This window comes from Episyrphus balteatus, chromosome 4, assembly GCF_945859705.1.
Source record: "Episyrphus balteatus chromosome 4, idEpiBalt1.1, whole genome shotgun sequence".
Taxonomy (NCBI): Eukaryota; Metazoa; Arthropoda; class Insecta; order Diptera; family Syrphidae; genus Episyrphus; species Episyrphus balteatus.
The window spans coordinates 44,386,902-44,405,611 of record NC_079137.1 but is presented as its reverse complement, the minus strand read 5'-3'; the positions used below and the strand labels follow the sequence as shown (position 1 = coordinate 44,405,611).

The 18,710-nt window shown below is 28.2% G+C and overlaps 2 protein-coding genes and 1 long non-coding RNA gene across 3 annotated transcripts in view; 1 reads left to right on the top strand and 2 right to left on the bottom strand.

Moving 5' to 3' along the window:
- LOC129920274 (SH3 domain-binding protein 5 homolog) overlaps nt 1-18,710 on the bottom strand; it is a 75,129-nt gene that overhangs the window by 26,636 nt on the left and 29,783 nt on the right. The window lies entirely within an intron of this gene.
- LOC129920277 (uncharacterized) lies at nt 1,440-7,470 on the top strand. The gene is made up of 2 exons (XM_056001595.1): nt 1,440-1,577; nt 7,043-7,470. Exons 1-2 carry the CDS (start codon nt 1,445-1,447, stop codon nt 7,354-7,356), a joined length of 447 nt encoding a protein of 148 aa, XP_055857570.1. The 5' UTR covers nt 1,440-1,444; the 3' UTR covers nt 7,357-7,470.
- On the bottom strand, nt 6,560-18,394 carry LOC129920278 (uncharacterized). Its single transcript, XR_008773219.1, has 2 exons — nt 17,686-18,394; nt 6,560-6,743 (listed from the first exon to the last, which is right to left on the bottom strand). It is a non-coding gene; the product is annotated as an uncharacterized LOC129920278 (long non-coding RNA).

Sequence of the window (18,710 nt, the reverse complement as noted above, 5' to 3'; positions counted from 1 at the left end):
TTATTTTATTCGTTATTCACATGGCAAAGACAACATTTTTAATAAAATTCGTAAGGGTACCTTTTATACCATTGATTTTATTTGACTTATCGCGGATTTTCCTTATTTCCCAAAAAAAAAAAAACACCCTTTCACCCAAAAAATATTTTTATAGACTGCTTACATTCTTGGTTTTTGTTATAAATGCAAAATTTCTACCAGTTTGTATACCATTTTTGTCCCAGTTTTTGTGGTACTGAATTTCATCATTTCTTAAAAAAAAAAAACACCCTTTAACTCAAAATAATTTTGTAGACACTTTAGATTCTTAGTACAAATTCTTATAACAAACAAAACTTTTTCACCAAGTTTAAAAAAATTAACAAAATTTATGTCAACAGTTATGATACCTTTCTCACGCATAAATCAACCCATAAAAAAAAACATTCTTTCACAAAAAATATTTTTAAGATATTTATGAATCTTTTGTCCCTCCTTTATTTAAAACCTTTATCCTGAATTTCATCAGTGTATCATTTTTTTTCAAATGGGGTTCGGTTATATTTTATCTGTTGAAGTAAAAAAAACAAGCACTTTTGTTTTTATTCGGCAATAACTTTTCTCAGAGCAATGGTGTTGACTTTATTTTTATGTCATTAGATTCAGCATCAAAAAATACCTTAAAAACATATGATTATATTCCACAAATGTGCCCTTAATTATGAAAGTGGACTAAGTCACTCCTAAAAATGGCATCAAATCTAGCCTAAAAATAATTATTATTTAAGGGGTAAAGTTTATTTTAAAGCGAAATTGCAGTAAATAAACTTCTTTATTGCTCCTCTAGTGATTTCATAAAAGAAATATAATTAAATCGTTATAAGAAAATTATTATGTAAGTTTTTCTTCAAACAATGCAAAAAGTGACAGTCCACTTTCATAATCATGGGTACAAATAATTTGTCCGCGAAAAAACACAGTTCCACCCAATCTTTTTTTTAAGAATTTGTTGGTCCTTGGTCCTTATCCCAAAAGCAAATTTTTTGCCAAGTTTCACGAGTGTTACAATTTTTTTTTATTGGTTGATTTTATACACTATTTTACCTGTACTAAGATACATGTTCACTAAGAGAAAAAAATGTCAATCATAATCTTTACCAAAATTATTTCGATTTTTTTCACACCTCTCTGTATCTATCTGACGTCATCAGTGAGTTGCAATGCATGCGATGCGATGCGTTGCTTGCGGCCTTGCGGGTAGATAACAAATAACTACCACACGTTTATTTAAATCTGCAAACTGCAACTCAGTACATACTCAAACACAAACACAATACTGCGGCAAATGCGTGCGATGCGATGCGTTGCTTCGCCGCATCGCATGTATTTTTGAAAGTTAAATTGATTTTACCCGCAGCCACAGCGTCACATCGCTGTTGCCGCAGTATAGTGCAGAATAGCAACCATGGAAGTACTTATTGCTGAAGTAAAAAAACGAAGTGTGTTGTGGGATAGAAACCACTGTCAGTACAAATATAAAGACAAAAGAAATACAGAATTCGAATGGGAAGCAATTGCTAGAACTATTGGAATTTCAAGTAAGTAAAGAAATGTTTTTTTTTTTTTTTATTCTTATGTAGGTAGGTATTTCATACCTCATTTTTACCTGGGTTAAAAACAAATAAATTTATATCATCCCTTTCACATTTCGAATTGATATACATTATGTATTGCTTCATACATAATGAAGGTATATGGATTTAACAGCATTTATAAATGTGAAAAAATATGCGTGTTTTACTACTATGGTATGTATTTAAATTATTTAATAGTTTTCATAAAGAATTCTTCGTCCTAAAATTTGTAAGATGTATCTATAAGGTAATCATTTAAATCTCAGACAGTTTGCTTGCATTTTAAGTAAAGGTTGTAGAGTTCACTAGGCTAAATAAACATTTCTATGCCCTACCTACTCAACTCATAACCTACCCTACTCATATTTAAAGTTGTATAATTTGTTTGGATTTATGTTTTGGCATTCTGTGAAAAACTGTACCTTAGATAAAATGGTCGTAGGGAGATAAATAAATAAGAAAACATTTTTATGACATATGACATTCATAAAGTAGGTGGGTAAACTAAACTTTGAAAAATTAATTAAAGCTATTGAATGTCGAGAATTTTTCGCATTAAAAATAAATCTTAAATCAAAATATATAAAACAAATTTTGGCATTTATATTTTAACAACCCTGTCTTAAAATTCATTTGAACAGGGCAAACAAAATGACTTTTTATGTTTTTATTTATTATTTAGGTTTTAGTTAAATAGCCCAGAAAAAAGAAAAGACAGATCCAAGACTTTTGAACTTCGGTGAAGTTGTTTTAGTTGAGATTTTATTCAAATATTCAAGGTTGAATTGTGTTTTTAAGCCTGAACTACATAGAAACACAAAGTGAAAAAAAGTAAAAAAAATGCTTATTTTTCAAATAATTAAAATTTTTGAATGTCACATCAATGAATTTGTTTTTGTTATTTTGTACTTTTGTTTACTTTTTATACTTTTTTTGCTTTTGTGTTTCGATGTAGTTCTAGCTTTAAACTAAGACCTTATAAATTAAAGTTTATTTCAAAACAATGAAAACGTATTTCAAATATTAGTGGAGTAACTAAAGCTCAAAAATTGGCAATATTAGGGAACCCGGCCGAACAGCTTAGATTTTGATGATCTTTTTTTTTCAAACGTCGGTAATTAAAAATACTTTAAAGTCTATAGATTAAAAATTGCCGGTGTTGCCGTTTTGATTTTTTAAATTTAATTGAAGATTTTTGTGAACAAAAACAAATTTTTTTCAAAAATTTTTCTTAAATTTCATAAATTAATTGATGCCAAAAGATTGTCTAGGAAATTCAAGGAAAAAAAAATATATGGGAGTGAGGGACAATCTTCCATAGTTCAAGCGATAGATGCAATTTTCTTATTAATTGATTTCAAACACAAAAAAAAATATTTGAACACAACGGCAACACCTACAATATTCAAATAAACATTTTTTAAAAGTTAGAAGCTTAGTCATATATGTAAAATTAAAATTAAGTTAATTGAATGAACGGCTTTTGAAAGAATGGTAATTGAACTCAGATTTTTGAAAAAAAAATTATTGAAAAAATTTTAACATGTCGTTTTTTAAACTTGGTCGTAATATAAAATGCATTTATTTTCAAATTTTTTTGGGGGCATTTATTATGATTTCAAATTATAAAAGGAAATGTCAATATGTATTACGGTTTATGAAAAAAATTAAAAAGTATTTCATTTTCGAAGAACTTTTTTTAATAAAAGTTTTGAAAAAAAATGTAACTTATTTTTTTTTTAAGTTCAACATCTAAACATAAAATTATTTTTTATTCATTTAATAACCCTTACTGTTGAAAGTTAAATAGCAAAAATTTAAAGTTCCTATTTACCACAGTCTTTGAGAAAATTAATTATTTCAATGCGAACATTCAGTTTTAATAAAAAAAAACCATTGAAATTGAAGTAATTTTTCATTTTTTTTTCAAAAGTGTGATATATTTTACCTTTTTTGCTTCAAAATTCAACTGATAATATTTATGGCCAAAAAAATTTTTTAAATAAATTCATATTTTATTAGAAAAAGTTTGGAAAAAAAGTCATTTTAAATTTTTCTAATAACATTTTTTTTTTTAATTCTGAGTTTGAGGACCATTTTTTCAAAAAGTCTTGATTAAATTTGGTGGATTCAAATTTAAGAGATATGAATGAGCTTCTGGCTTTTTAAAAATGTATTTTAAAATATTGTAGGTGTTGCCGTTGTTTTCAAAATATTTTTTTTATGTTTGAGGTCAGAATGTTTAAAAAATTGCATTTATCTATCGCTTAAACGATGGAAGATTGTCCCTTACTGCCTTTTATATATTTTCCTTAAATTACCTAGAGAATCTTTTGCTATCATTTGTTTTATGAAATTTAAGCAAAAAAAATGGTTTAGTTAAAAAAAAAATTAATTTTAATTTTAAAAAACAATACGGCAACACCGGCAATTTTTAATCTATAGACTTTAAAGTATTTTTAATTACCTACGTTTGAAAAAAAAAAAATCGTCAAAATCAGAGCTGTTCGGCCGGGTTCCCTAATAATTTGCTTTAGTTACTCTACTATATGTACATGATTAATAGACCAGTGCCAATAATTTTTGAAAATAAAAAAATTATTAGCAGCATATGGTCGGTGGAAAAATTTAGGATAAATGGTATATGAAAGGGGAAAAATAAATTGCCCACAAAAAAATTGGGGGAAAGGGGGGCGAAAAAGTGGGGTGGGTGTCAAAAATCATGGTTTTTTTACGATTCCTGTCAAAATTCCTATCGAAAAAAATTAAATGCAAAAGTTGTAGGTAGTATAAATGTCTACAACATTTACTCAAACAATTTTTTTCTATAACCTCAAAACCATTGAAAAAAATGCAAAAATACGATTTTTTGATTTTTTATTTTTATCTTTTACAAAAATAGTTGGATTTTAACAAAAAATGGTTAAAAATTACTTTGTTAGGTTTTCTATCCATAAAAAATGTTTTTTGAGCAAAAAGTTAATTTTTGGATTTTTGACGAATTTAATTTGAAAAAATAGCCTATTCTTCAATCAAAAAAGTTACCGAAAATTTGTTTGATTTTTGAAAAGTTTGGAATGCAATTATTAAGCTTAAAACCGTTTTTTTAAGATTGTGTGGAAAAAGTATACTTTTATTATAGAAAATACTGAGAAAAATTGAAAAAAACAAAAAAACGATTTTTAAGATTGATTTTCCCGTAAATGACAGTAATATTGGCGAAGAATAATTTTCCATAGAAACCAAATTATACTTTTCTAATGGCCTTTAACCTTCTTAATTTGAATCTAGAATTAGAATAGCTCTAATGTGCAAAGTTTTTGAGATATTGAATTTTGAACGTCCAAAACACTATTTTTGTGATGTTTTGGCATGGTAATATCTCAAAAAAGTGATGTGATAGAATTTTTCTGACTTCGGATTCCAGCTCAGCGCACAAAAAACCATTAGAAAAATATACTTTGATTTCTATAAAAAAAAACTTTTTGACTAGTAAAATCGAACAGGGCAGAAAAAATCGAATGCCTTGTTCGATTTCACTAGCCAAAAAGTTTATATAGTTAATACCCTTAAATAATGCACAATGGAATTGTGCTGTGCTTTGTCATAAAATTTAAATTATAAAATCTGAATTTTCATAAAAAAAAAATACCCTTTCATCAAATGAAACCACAGCACAGTGGAAAATTTAATTACATGTACCTACTATTATTTTACTTATTGAACTGAAAAAATATCAAGGAACACGGTAGAGTCAGCATGGCTTTCTAGTAGGGCCGATGATTCGACCCGGGTATAATGCTACCCGGGTACTCGGTTAGCCGGGTAGCTTGTACCCGGGTAGTAAATTACCCGAGTACCCGGGTACCCGGGTAAAATGGCTATTACCCGGGTAACCGGGTACCCGGGTAAGCGAAATTACCCGGGTGCCCGGGTAACCGGGTAACCGAATATACAAATAAAAACAATTATATTACTGTCTTTATCACTTTTTCAAAAGCATTTAACTAGTCGTGAAAAAATATTTTGTAAAAGTAGGTAGCAATACAGATAAATTCAGTGACAAATTATACCCGGGTAATCGGGTAGTCGGGTAATCGGGTAGTTGGGTACCCGGGTACCCGGGTAGTTTCGGGTATCCGGGTAGTACCCGGGTACCCGGGCATTACCCGATTTACTCGGGTACCCGGGTACTACCCGGGTAACCGGTTACCCGGGTATCATCAGCTCTACTTTCTAGGTACTTTGCAACTGCACCTTTATTTACAGGAAACAATTTAGGCCATTTACGCGACCCCCTGTAACTTCCATATGATGCCAGAAATTTCAAACTTTAGTTATATTTCAAATCTAGCCAAAAATAAGCTCCTCAGAAAACTTCAGCTACTTAAGATGTGTCGTTTCTGGGCTTCCAAATTGGCGAAAGAAAATCGTAACTGACTGTCTCACGGAAGGATCATCAAAATTAAGAAGAACTTCTCGTTATTGTAGGAACCTCTTATTTGGCACAGTTTTGTCATTTTCCATTCAGCTGGTGTGGCAACCGCATATTTGGTTTTAAAATTTTATAAATTAAGTTTTTTACTTGGTAAACTTAAAAAAATGGTAATTGAATGAAAAATTGCGTAGTAAGGAATCCAATTTAATTGATAAAAATTTAAAATCAAATCTTGGAATTTGGTACACTTTTATATCCCATCAGTGCTTTTTGTGGCAGGTTTAATTTTAACATGGGAGAACTTGGTTCTTTTGTTTAAAGTTATGTTTTTGTTGAGATTCATCTTTTCACAAAGAGGATAATAGGTAAATTTTTGGTCGTTTTGGGATAGATCTAAAAAATTATATTTATTTTATTTGAGTTAGTATAAAATATTTAAACTAGCATGACGTAATTAATGCACGTTCAACAAGCCCTAAATAACGTACTTGGTTCATGTTACACAATGTTATTATTCGACAAAGAAATTTATTTTGAAATTTTTGTACAATGTTGTATTTTTGTACACAAGTATTTTATAGATTTCCATTTATCCTTTTAGTCATTTTTTTCACAGACTCCAAGACTGCTAGACGTCTTCGTAGTGCAACAATTTAACGTTATATTAAGGACAGCTCCAAAATTAAATTTACCTGCAAAGAAAAAGAAAATAAAAATATTTAAAAAATCATTCGCAAAATAATTAAGATGGAATGGTTATAAATCCTAATTTGCCTTGCAAATATCTCTGACCAATAAAGTCAACTTTTTGTTGATTTTTTTTTCCGGAAGATACATAATATTCACAATTTTGAGTGGTGAAATATATTTTTTTGGGATACAACAATTTCGTCCGAGATTTCGATACTTAATGAAAAAGTTTAAAACCATCTAAATAAATAAAATAATAGCTTGAAATACTAATGTGTTCTTCTTTTTGGCTATTTTTTAGAAGATGAAGCTAAAAAGAAATGGCGTAATATACGTGATCAATACAACAAAGAAGTTAAAAAAATTCCAAAATCTAAATCTGGTGCTCCACAAGACCTGGCCGCATTATACACTGGAAAGTGGCAGCATTTTAAAAGTTTAGTTTTTTTAAACGAGACTCCAAGAATAAATACAGATGCAAATTCAATTGTATCTGATGAATTGACTAACTCAACTGAAACGCATAATAATGTTAAAGTACTAAAAAGTGAAGTAATTAGTAATCCAGAAATAAGTGACAATGATCAACAGAGACCTTCATCTATGCGTTCATGATCACTTCGAAAAAGAAGAAAAACATTATATGAAGAAGAATCTGATGACGAAGAAGAAAGAAATGATGTTGATTTTAAAGGTCCACAAATAAAAACTAATAGGATTGATTCATATGAAGAGCAAAATACTGAAGATTTAAATCAATCAGAAGTAGTTTTAGAACAAACAAAGCTGCCTTTTACTGAAGCTTCAGTTGAGGATGAAAATTCACTTTTTTTAAGATCACTCATTCCATTTATGAGGAAATTAGATCCAATACAACAACTTCGTGTAAGGAGTAAATTTCAAGATGTATTATTGCAAGAATTGGAAAATGTACAAGAATGATATCATTTACCAAATTTTAAATACGTTTTTTTTTTTTTTAACATATTAACTGAATAAGATAGCTTAGTACCTTTACGAGAAAATGTGACTTCTCAAATTCAACTTGAAATGCAAAATACCGAGTTATAAATAAATATCTTTTAAAACAAATATTTATGTGGTTTGTTTGACTAATATTTTGGTTTGGTGTGAAAAACTGAACCTTAAAGTATTGAGTAGTAGGTACTTCATTTTAATTCGGCTGAAGAACGTGTAGAAAACCTATAGTTTAGGTAATTTAGGTAACTCATGAAACTTGGAAAAAAGTTTGCTTTTGGGATAAGAACCAAGGATAAAAAGTCTTTAAAAAAAAGTTGGGTGGAAGGGTGTTTTTTTTCGCAGACAAGAGGGGGGGGGGGAGGTCAAAAATATAGTGAACAAAATTGTTTGTCGAATATCATTATATGTCACATGTTTTTAAGGTATTTTTTGATGCTGAATCTAAAGACATAAAAATAAAGTAAATACGATTGCTCTAAGAAAAGTTATTGCCGATTAAAAACAAGGGTGCTTGTTTTTTGACCTCAGCAGGTAAAATATAACCAAAACCCATGTGCAAAGAATGCTACACTGATGAAATTTGGGATGAAGGTTTTAAATAAAACAGGGACAAAGGATTCAAAAAGTTCTTAGAAATATTTTTGGTGAATGGGTGTTTTTTTGATGGGTTGAGTTATGTGTGAGAAATGTATCATAACAGCTGACTCATTTTTTTTTTAATTTTTAAAACTTTGTGAAAAAATTTTGTTTGGTATAAGAATTAAGAATCTATAAAGTGTGCAAAATTATCTTGAGTGAATTTTTTTTTTTTTTTTTTTAAGAAATTATGAAATTCGGAATAAGTACGACAGAAACTGAGAAAAAATTGTTACACCAATGAAAATTGATAAAAAATGTTTCATTTATAACAGAAACCAAGAACCCAAGCAGTCTATATGAATATTTTAGGTGAAAGGGTGTTTTTTTTTTTTTTTTTTTTTTTTTGGGAAAATGTATAAAATGTACCCTAACGAAATTCATTAAATATGTTGTCTTTCTCATGGGAATTACGAATAAAAGTAGTTTATACATTTGTTTCATGTGAAAGGGTGTTTTTTTTAGGTGCAGAGAAAATATGGGTGTTTTGGAAAAAGTGAGTAATAATATTGAAATTTAGCAATTAACTTACTTTTGAGATTAGAAACAAGAATCTAAAGTTTCTATAAAAATATCATGGTTAAAAGGTTGTGCTTTTGAGTGAAAACAAAAATGATGGGCCGCCCTAATGAAATTTGGTTTAAACATTGAATTTGGGCTAGAAAGCAAGAATTTTTTTTATAAATCCAGAATCTAATTAATTATGAAAACGTGATACAACTTCACATTTTCACAGATCGGGAATTGACCTTTTGTACTGCTAATGAAATAGCTCAAAAAAATTTTTTTCAACTAAAAAACTTTTATAGAATTTACGATCTTAATTTCCATAAAATTCTAGATAAAAGTTTCTTTTGACTTAAAAATGTTGGCAATTATAATACGCCATACAAAATTGGCAACAAAATAAAATAAATAAATAAATAAATTGATCTTTTATAAGCACCACCGATTTTGACCTCTAATCTTTTGAGCTAAAGGTAATACGACAGTGTGCTGGATTCTGGTTATCTTATGATTTATTTTTAGAGAAATTTATCGAATATTTTCAATACGTGCTTAAAAATCCTCTAATGTTGAATTTATATAAACAAAATATTTCATTTCAAACACAACATTAATTAAGTTTTATTTTTAACTTCCCTATTGTTCCAATCCAATTCAACAAAACAAAAACTTAATTTATTTCTTTGGTCATTGATAGTAAAGAACAAAAAAAAAATAAACAAAAATAAATAAAGAATTTTAAAATTCATTTTGAATGCGAAAACTGAAAAAAGAAAACTAAAAATAAAATTCACGAAATTAAATAAAAACAAAAAAATTCCTGGAATTTATTATAAATCTTCCTACCAACCGACTGCACAGGTGGAATGTTTTAAAATTGATGAAGCACTTGATGAATAATAAATTTTGATGAAATATTTATCCAATTTTATTGTAGGTATCCTTATACTTCGCACAAATGTATCTTTTATGTGTACACTCACAGCTATAGCCTTACCATAGTCCGATAAACGAACATGTAAATTAAAATAGGTAGCAATAAAATTTACGTTTTATCATTTTTTCGAAATGAAACAAGCTGGTCATCTGAATTTCGACTTTTATTATGATGATGAATTCATGTAAAAATGTAAATAGTAGTTTTCCAATTTACATAGTCAGACGGTTATGCGAATATTTTCCTCGTCAGTTTTGTTTTTTTTTTTTTTATTGAAATTTGAAAAAATATTTTACCTACTGCATTTTATTCCCATGGGGTTACCCATTGTGCGCATTTAGTTATTCAATTTGAGAGTTTGGACTATGGATTAATCATAGCGGCTTAGTTTTTTGCAGGTTTCTTAATATAAATTGCTTTTGTTGAAAAGGGTTTACCTTATGTTTTCTTTAATTTCTATTTAGTTTTTTTTTAATTTTAATCGTTTCGTTATTAAAATCGATAGTTTTGTATGATGAAATAAATAATTTCCGTGGAAATGTATTTCTAATTTATGCAAAATATTGATGAAATAAATTAAAAACACAGTTTTTGAAAAAAAGCAATGCATTTGGTATTATATTTTAGTCACAAATTTATTTTATAAATTTTGCTGATAAAATTTCATTTTACTCAACATTAAAATTTATAAAATGGATTTGTGACTAAAATATCTTTGATGCCGGGCTCAAAGGGGTTAAGTGAAAAAAATCGATTTTCGGATTTTTATTGGACTTCAGTCAGTTTTTTTTTTCTCTCTTTCGTTTGGTCCTATCGCCATAGCTCTAGAGTATCTCCTATCGTTAGAAATGATTCGGTACAAAGGGTTTAAGTCAATTTTTTTTTAAATTGTATGGTACTAAGGGCGTAAGTTGACTTAACTCTTTTGTTTTTGCATTCATTTTTAATTTTTAAATAAAAAAATTGATCCTAAAGCGTTAAGTCAAGAGGAAGAAAAAAAAAAACGAAAAGCGATATTATATTATTTCAAAAAGAATTTTCACATTTGGTAATTAATCACATTAATATTTCCAACTTTCTTTTATAAATTAAACCTTGTTATCAATGTAAACAAAGATTTTTCTTGACTTAACACCTTTGGACCAAGTTTATTTTTGAAGACTAAATGGCTCTAAAGTGTTAAGTCAACACAATTTTTTTTTTTAAACGGTAATTTTCTGGTCAACAGCATATGGATATTAAAATATTACTTTTTAAAAATAATAATATTCAGATTTACAAACAAAAATTGAAACTTCAATTTCATTTTCCTCAAAACTACATTTTCTGACTTAACACCTTTGTACCCGGCGCCAAAGATGTAACACCAAATGCATTGCTTCTTTTTGAAAAAAAATTAGTTCAAATAAGCGTCCAACTTATTTCATCAATATTTTGCTCAAAATAAAAGTTTTAAGTATTTAAAATAGCTTAAAAAAAATTTTACTGTTGGAATTTAAACAAAATATGTACTGGAAATAAAAAAAATTGCATTAAATAATAATATTTAATGCAACTGAAAAAATAAATTTAAAATGTTTATATAAAAAAAATTAAAAACTTTTGCTTTTTCAGCTTCTCCATATTTTATCACTCCCCCACCCTACTCATTTTCTGCTAATATTTTTTTTTTTTCATAAATTTGTTTTGCATTGGTCTACCATTCTAACTATTGAAGCGATTTTTTCCAAACTTGGTAGTATCTCCTTAACCGTTATCTGTCATAGAACTGTTTTGTTGATTTCTGCGTAAAAAAAAGTTTTTGCAGTTAAATAGTTACATTTTTTTTCAAAAAACAATTTCTTAACCCTTTCGAACCCAAGCTATGAAAATCATTATTAATAATTGTTTTTTCGGTATTATCGGGTCACAACTAAGAAATATGAATAGCAAAAAGTTATTTTCCAAAATATTAAATAGCTAAACAAATGTGTTATTCTCATGCTACGTAACATGCACTGCCTATGACCACCAAAAAAAGTCGGAGAACTGAGAAAATAACTTTTTATGAAACTTTAATGTATGCTACTTCTTCTAAGCAAAAAAAAACAAAACACTTTCTGCATTAACATTTTTTATATCTTTTTTTCAAAATTATGACCATATAAAAAAAAATTTTTTTTGCAAAAAAAAAAATGTGAATTTCAGTCCCTTTTTCGAAACAAAAAAAATTAAAGGTATGATATTTGACTAACTTTTTGTAATAATCTAGTAACCAGGCATTATTATCTTTCAATTAAGCCATCGAAGCCTAAAAAATTGTTTAATTTAATATTTTTTACGAATTAAAAAAAAAATGTTACATAAGAGTAACGCTGGGTCCGAAAGGGTTAAAAACGGGTTATAAATTTAATAAAATTCTGTTTAAAAAATTAATAAAAAAAAAAAGAAAAAAAAAATATAAAAAAGTTCTTCATTCAAATTGCATATTTCGGTTTAAATTTAAAACCTAATAAAAGTGTATTTTAGAATTTTTAAAATATTTTTTGTATGTCTTCTATTCCGGTTATCGTCACGGTTGGGTTACTTTTACAATAGATAATATTGTTTTTTTTTTTTACAAATTCTTCTCATAATTGTTCAAAAATTATAGAAATTTTGGTAACAAAATTTATTTAAAGAAAAATATAACTTAATTTGTGTTTTGATAACATACAGAGTTTTCTCTACTTGGAAACAAAAACAAGTGATTCCGAGGTTGGGTATGTTGCTACAGAATCTCTGCGAATTTATTAAGTTTATAAATTCTTTGTCTTAATTAACAAACCATTTGTAGCTTTTACACTGTTGGACAAAATATGCAGAACACTGACAAAAAGTGATTTTTTTGTATTTTCATCAATTTTTGGATAAGGATTTATAGTTTCATCAATTTCACATCATTTTAAGAAAAATTGAAGTCCGCAACTGTTGTTTCTTAGGAGAATAGTCATTAAGGCCAACAAAAAGTGAAATTTATCTTTGAATTGGTTTTCATTAAATGGTTTAATTTCAATTTTACCTGAAGGCTACCTCAAAATTTAGACCACAACTGCTTAAAATACTTGCAAAAGTTTCTTTGACTTTTTTACGAACAAGAAAATCGATTTGTTTTTCCTTTTATTATGTTGAAGGATCCGGAGAGTTAAATGTTGAAGAATTTTTCTTTTTTTTTTCCTTTAAAACAACTATAAACTATATGCTAATTAGTACATTTATCTATAACAAAGGTACACAAAGATCCTTAAAAACAGGCATAAAACAACGAACCTGGTAATTTTAAGCTCATATCCTTATGCATCACTTCAAAAACTATATCCAAATTAAGAACATGTTCCTTATTCAAGTATAGTACACTACTTTGTCTGTCAAAGTTTTAAACATTTGAAACTTTGAATCTACCTACTTTGCGTGCGACTAAATATAATACTTTACGGAAATTTTCATTTTTCATGTTGCTTTCTTTTTATAGAAGGACTTTTGAGCAATTTTCATTCATCCATTTTTTTTTTCATAATTTATAAGGATAACATCATTACGTACATGATATTAACTCGCTCGAATGAAAAATGAAAAATACATATAGGTAGTTGAAAATGTCTACACTCGTTATTGTACAGAGTACATTGTTATAACTTCTGCAAGAACATCCTTTTCGTGCACAACTTACCTTTGTTCGCGTTTAAATAGAGGAGTCTTCGTCGTCGTCTACATTATCCGACAACACGCCAAAGCACTTGATTGCATTTGCCATCATGGTGCCTCTTCGACTTGCAATTTTGCTTTGGCGTCTCTATTATGTCAGAAGAGAGAACCAGGTGCGGATATAGAGGGCAAAAAAGTAGGTGTAATATCGTTTTCTCTTATTTTGCTTAAGTCTTAACGTTGCTTTTTTAAACACAGGATACGCAAGATTTAAAAAAGACCATAGCAAAATAAATCAAAATTGAAAAGTTTTAGAAAACTTCGAAAATCCAAAATTCGGGAAACTTCAAATTTCAAAAAACCACAGTCTCGAAAAGTAAAATTCTAAGAAAAACTAAAGACACTTAATTTCAAACACAAACAATCCTGAAAACACGAACTTAGGAAAACATTACCAAACATTTAGAAACTTCGGAAGTCTCAAATTGAAAATTAGGAAAACTCAAAACTAAATGTTTCAAAAAGTACAATATCAAAATATGTATTACATATTCAGAAAATTCGAAATCCCAAAAAACCGCAAAGCCCAAAATTCTAAAAGCCTTAAATTCTAAAACACCCAAATTCTGAAAATACAAACCCCTACACCACAGAAACCAAAAAGAATTTTAAATAGGTACCGAATATTACTGTCAAAAGTCCGAAGACCAAAAATTCTCAACAAAAAGTCCAAAAAATCGAAATCTTTAACCAAAATTACAAAAATTTAGAGCCGAAAATCTAGAAAGCACGCAAGTCTTAAAACTAAAATCCCAAAAAAATCATAACCCTCAAAATTCAATGTTCCGAAAATTCAAAGTTTAAAAAAAGCCTGGTTTTAAGAATTCTAAAATACCAAAAAGTTATTAATTCAAAATTTCAACGGACTAAATTACAAAACTGAAAAACTGTAAAAAAAAAAAAAGAACAATAAAAATGAAGAAAAACCAGAGCCAGAATTCTAAAATCCACTAAATCCAGAGAACGAGATAACATTTTCCAAAATTAAGAATATTAATAATAACTAAACAATGACCCAAGATCGGAAAAAATTCCGAAATTTCAAACCTAAATTCCAAAAAAAATAACCAAAACCTTGAAAAACTTAAAATTGAAAAGGGCCAGAAAAATCACTTAATTTTTTCTTTTTTCTATTAACCCCAAAATTCCCAAAACTTTAAATACCAAAACTAAAATTAACCCAAAGCTTTCCTTACTAGAATAATGTTGCGTTTTCTGAACAATTTTAGAAATTTCATTCTTACGGGAAGGTATCGATATTTACCCAAAATTTAAAGCTGTTTCATTTGTTTAACAAAAGCCTGGGGTTAGATGAATTTCCAAAATCAAAAACCCAAAAAAACAAATGCTGAAAATCAAAATCCTGTATACCAAAAATCCGGCAAATACGAGAAATTAAAAAAGTTTCTTTGTCAAAACTATAATTTTCATAATATAATCCAAAGTCAACGCCTTGAATAAAACGGTGTCAGCCGTCCAAAATTTAGACAATACCTATAAGATCCCGAAAAATTTTAAAATCCCGAAAATTCTAAATTCTGAATTTTTATTAAGGCAAAATCAAGTCCAAAAATCAGAAAATATAAGAACCTGAAAACCTGAATTTAAAATCAGGAAACCCGTTTCCAAAAATTTAAAAATCCCAAAAATTATAAATCCAGAATTTGTATTAAGACAGAATAAAGTAAAAAAATCAGAAAATATAAGAACCCCAAAATCTGAGTTTGAAATCAGGAAAACCCGTTTCTAAAGATTTCAAATTCCAAAAATTATAAATTCAGAATTTTCATGAAGGCAAAATTAAGTCAAAAATTCAGAAACCATAAAATCCCGAAAAAATGAGTCTAAAATAAAAAAATCGGATTTCAAAAACTTCGAAAATTCAATTCAAAGTTGAAAAATCAAAAATTCAAGATGTAATATTTTTTCGGGATTTTCATTTCTGGATTAAAAATTTGTATTTATTGGGAGTTAAGAGTAAAAATTTGGGTTTCCAGGTTTTAGGATTTTTTATATTTCTATATTTTCAAAGTTTCTGATTTCCTAGAGAACACAGAATTTTTGTGTAAACGACTTCACTGATTTTGATCAAATCCAAAAAAAAGTTAAATAATTTTACATAATTTATTGAAAATCAAAAATAATTTGATACAAATTTTGTTGAAAATAATTTTTTAAATCCGGTCCTGCATTAAGACTCCTCCATCAGAGCACTCCCACTTCACTTTGTGTTCAAATATAGAGTATAAAACGATCGATAAGTGTGCTCATGAAATAATGAAACACAAACTCAATTCAAAAATTGTTTAACAATTTCTGTGTCTGCTATTGAGCTACGAGTACAACACAGAGAGCAGCTAGCTCTTCATTCCAATGGAATGGCAGACAGAAAGGTTCTCTTCCATAAAGGATTATGTCCTTTTGCCTGACGATGATGATGTTGATGATGGTGGTGCGCGCCTTGGGAACCAAAACCTATTTGAATGTCATTGACATTTATAGCACTGTTGTTGGATGCAAAAACAATGTTTTTTTTTTGTTGCTTTCCACCATAAGCATTTTGTGTATATGTAAAATGTAAATGTCATACAATAGAAATTGCGTTTTGTGGGAAAGTTCACAGAACGTGCAATATGCCAAAGGCAATTTCACTTTGGTTTTTGTCTAAAAAATTCTAAACTTTTTTGTTGTTGTGATTTGTTGTTGTTGTTTTTGTTACCTGTAGGCTGAGTGAAATATTTCGTAATTACTCCCTCAAGTCCTTCGACATACATTTATATAACACACAGAATAGAAAACTTTTTTCATTCAAAATAAATTTTGTTTTATCCTATTTTTAGTTGAAAAGGCTTGGTAACGTAACGGAACACTGACGTTGCCTTTTTTCCATATTTGTTTTTAATATTTATTTTTTTTTTGTTAAAGTTATGTAAAGATTCGAGGTTATTTTAAAATTGAAAGGATCGTCGACATAACTTTCTTGTGTGGGAAACTTTTTTATTAAAAAATACAAAAAATCTTAAAAGTTAAGTTGAAGATAGTAAGAAAATGTGGTCAACAAAAGACCTATCTGATAGGGTTTCCTGACCACCAGTTTACTCTTTTCTTAACTTATACGAACGAACAAGTAGAAAACTTGCATAAGATAAGGCCAAGTATAAAATATCTGTTGTATATCTCTCGTCATGAGTTTTAAAAGTTTTTTTGTGTGTAAATGATGTTTAGATTTGATGAGGAATTTTAGAGAGAAAGTTTGTTTATTTTATTTTTTTTTGGTTAGGTTCGTGTTATTTTCTGTCAAAATGAAGAGACTGTAATCTAAATCTAGAGCTTTGTACTGAGTTATGATGAGCTATGACTATGAGGGTCCATGTCGTTGAATGACTTTGATGAATGAGTTGACTCTGCTTATGTAAGGTCACGGTTTTGTGCTGTAATAGGAAGCAGAGAAAATTAATGGAATATTATGGTGATGGGCGTCTTTAACGAGTTGAAATCTTTTTCTGTATACGCTTATGCACGCATTTACATTTTTGGATTTTATATAAGGGTGGTTTGGTTAAGATTGTTGGAATAATTAAGTTTGCAATTTATTTTTAAGACAAGCTAAATATGCGTTAATAAGTGGATGTGATGTTTTGATAAATTAGCTGGATATATGGGAGATGAAAATGTTGGTCATGTACATATTTTGTGACAGCTCGTTCGTATATGGATAAGCTTAAAGGCTTTAGATATTTGAGGGTTTGTAATATGAGAATTCTATCATAGAAATAAGTATTTTGAAAGCAAAGGTTGTTTCGTTGTTCGAAAAACATAGTATATTTTTGGATTGGGATGGTTTTATTTAAGAAGCACGAGTGCGTGTTAGACATTGACGTATAGAAAATGCTGCCTAAGCAATGGTATGTATTTGAGGAATTTGTGTAGCTATCAGGCATCCAAAGTAAGAATTTGCTTAAATGCATGACACCGAAAAAACTAAGCGTGATTGAAAAAAAAAATGCCAAAGAAATTTGTTTGCCAGAAGTTTTAGTCTAGCAATCTTATTTATCAGATCTTGCTTTAAATCCGGTAGTGTTGACCAAATAAACTTTAAGGGGCCAGTTATAGCTATCATTGAAATAAATCATTGGAGTGGTATTTGACAAGTCACTTACAGGTATCATTGTGGGCCGGTCAGTGAAATTAACTACTTGAGGTAGATATTTGAGGCTAGAGTTGATGATGAGAACAGAAAGTGATTCGTCTTCCAAATTCGGAAACGAAAATCAGTTGTTCATATTGAAATCAATTTCAATTACTGAAATGATACACCGAAAAAAAAAAAACCAATATCAATTTAACATTTTTTTAAATATCAGCCAAAAATGCTCTATAAAATGTGTTTTATGATATTTAAAATGTTAAAACAATATTTTTATTATCAGGATGATATTTAAATGTCACATTTTGGAATTTTTTTTTGATATTTTATTATTATTTTTTCATATCAATTTCCCGTAAATGTCCCGTATTTCCACATTCTATGATTTTGTATTCAAAATTTTATATACTTTTTACAACAAAACAGTGCCAGTGGTTGGAAAATAAAAGTTTTTCTAATTTTGCGAATAAAAGCATTAGTTTAAAAAAAAATTTCGTCAATTAGATCCAGCTTGAGTGTGTCAGGTTGAAAAGCTACGCCAGAAAAAGTATTTTTTTTGAATATTAAACAACATATAAAAGAGGAAGGAACCCTAAAAATGGAATTCAATATAAGAAAATTTCAAAATTGTTTAAAAAATAAAATCAAAGTGTTAAATAATGTTTTTTGATGACCTAATTGTAAAACTTTTTTATTGATTTCTGACTTCTTCGTAAACGATTTCAAAGAAAATGTTCTCATAATAGTTTAATAAATCTTCGAATTCAAAATTAGGAAAAATTATGAAAACTCATTTTTTCATTTTTGAAAAACCAATAATTTCAAAACAATCCAACGAATTTTGTATCTGTCCCGGGTTTTGCTCCCAAGAATATGGTCACCTTACCTATAATAGAAAAAATAATATCACCACTATTTTGTAAAGAATATTCACTTTCAGTAATGTTTTGAAAAAAGAAAGAAAATACTTTAAATAATAAAAATAATAAAAAAGAAAAAGAAAGAAATAGGTTTCATTATAATAAACTAACACGTAAA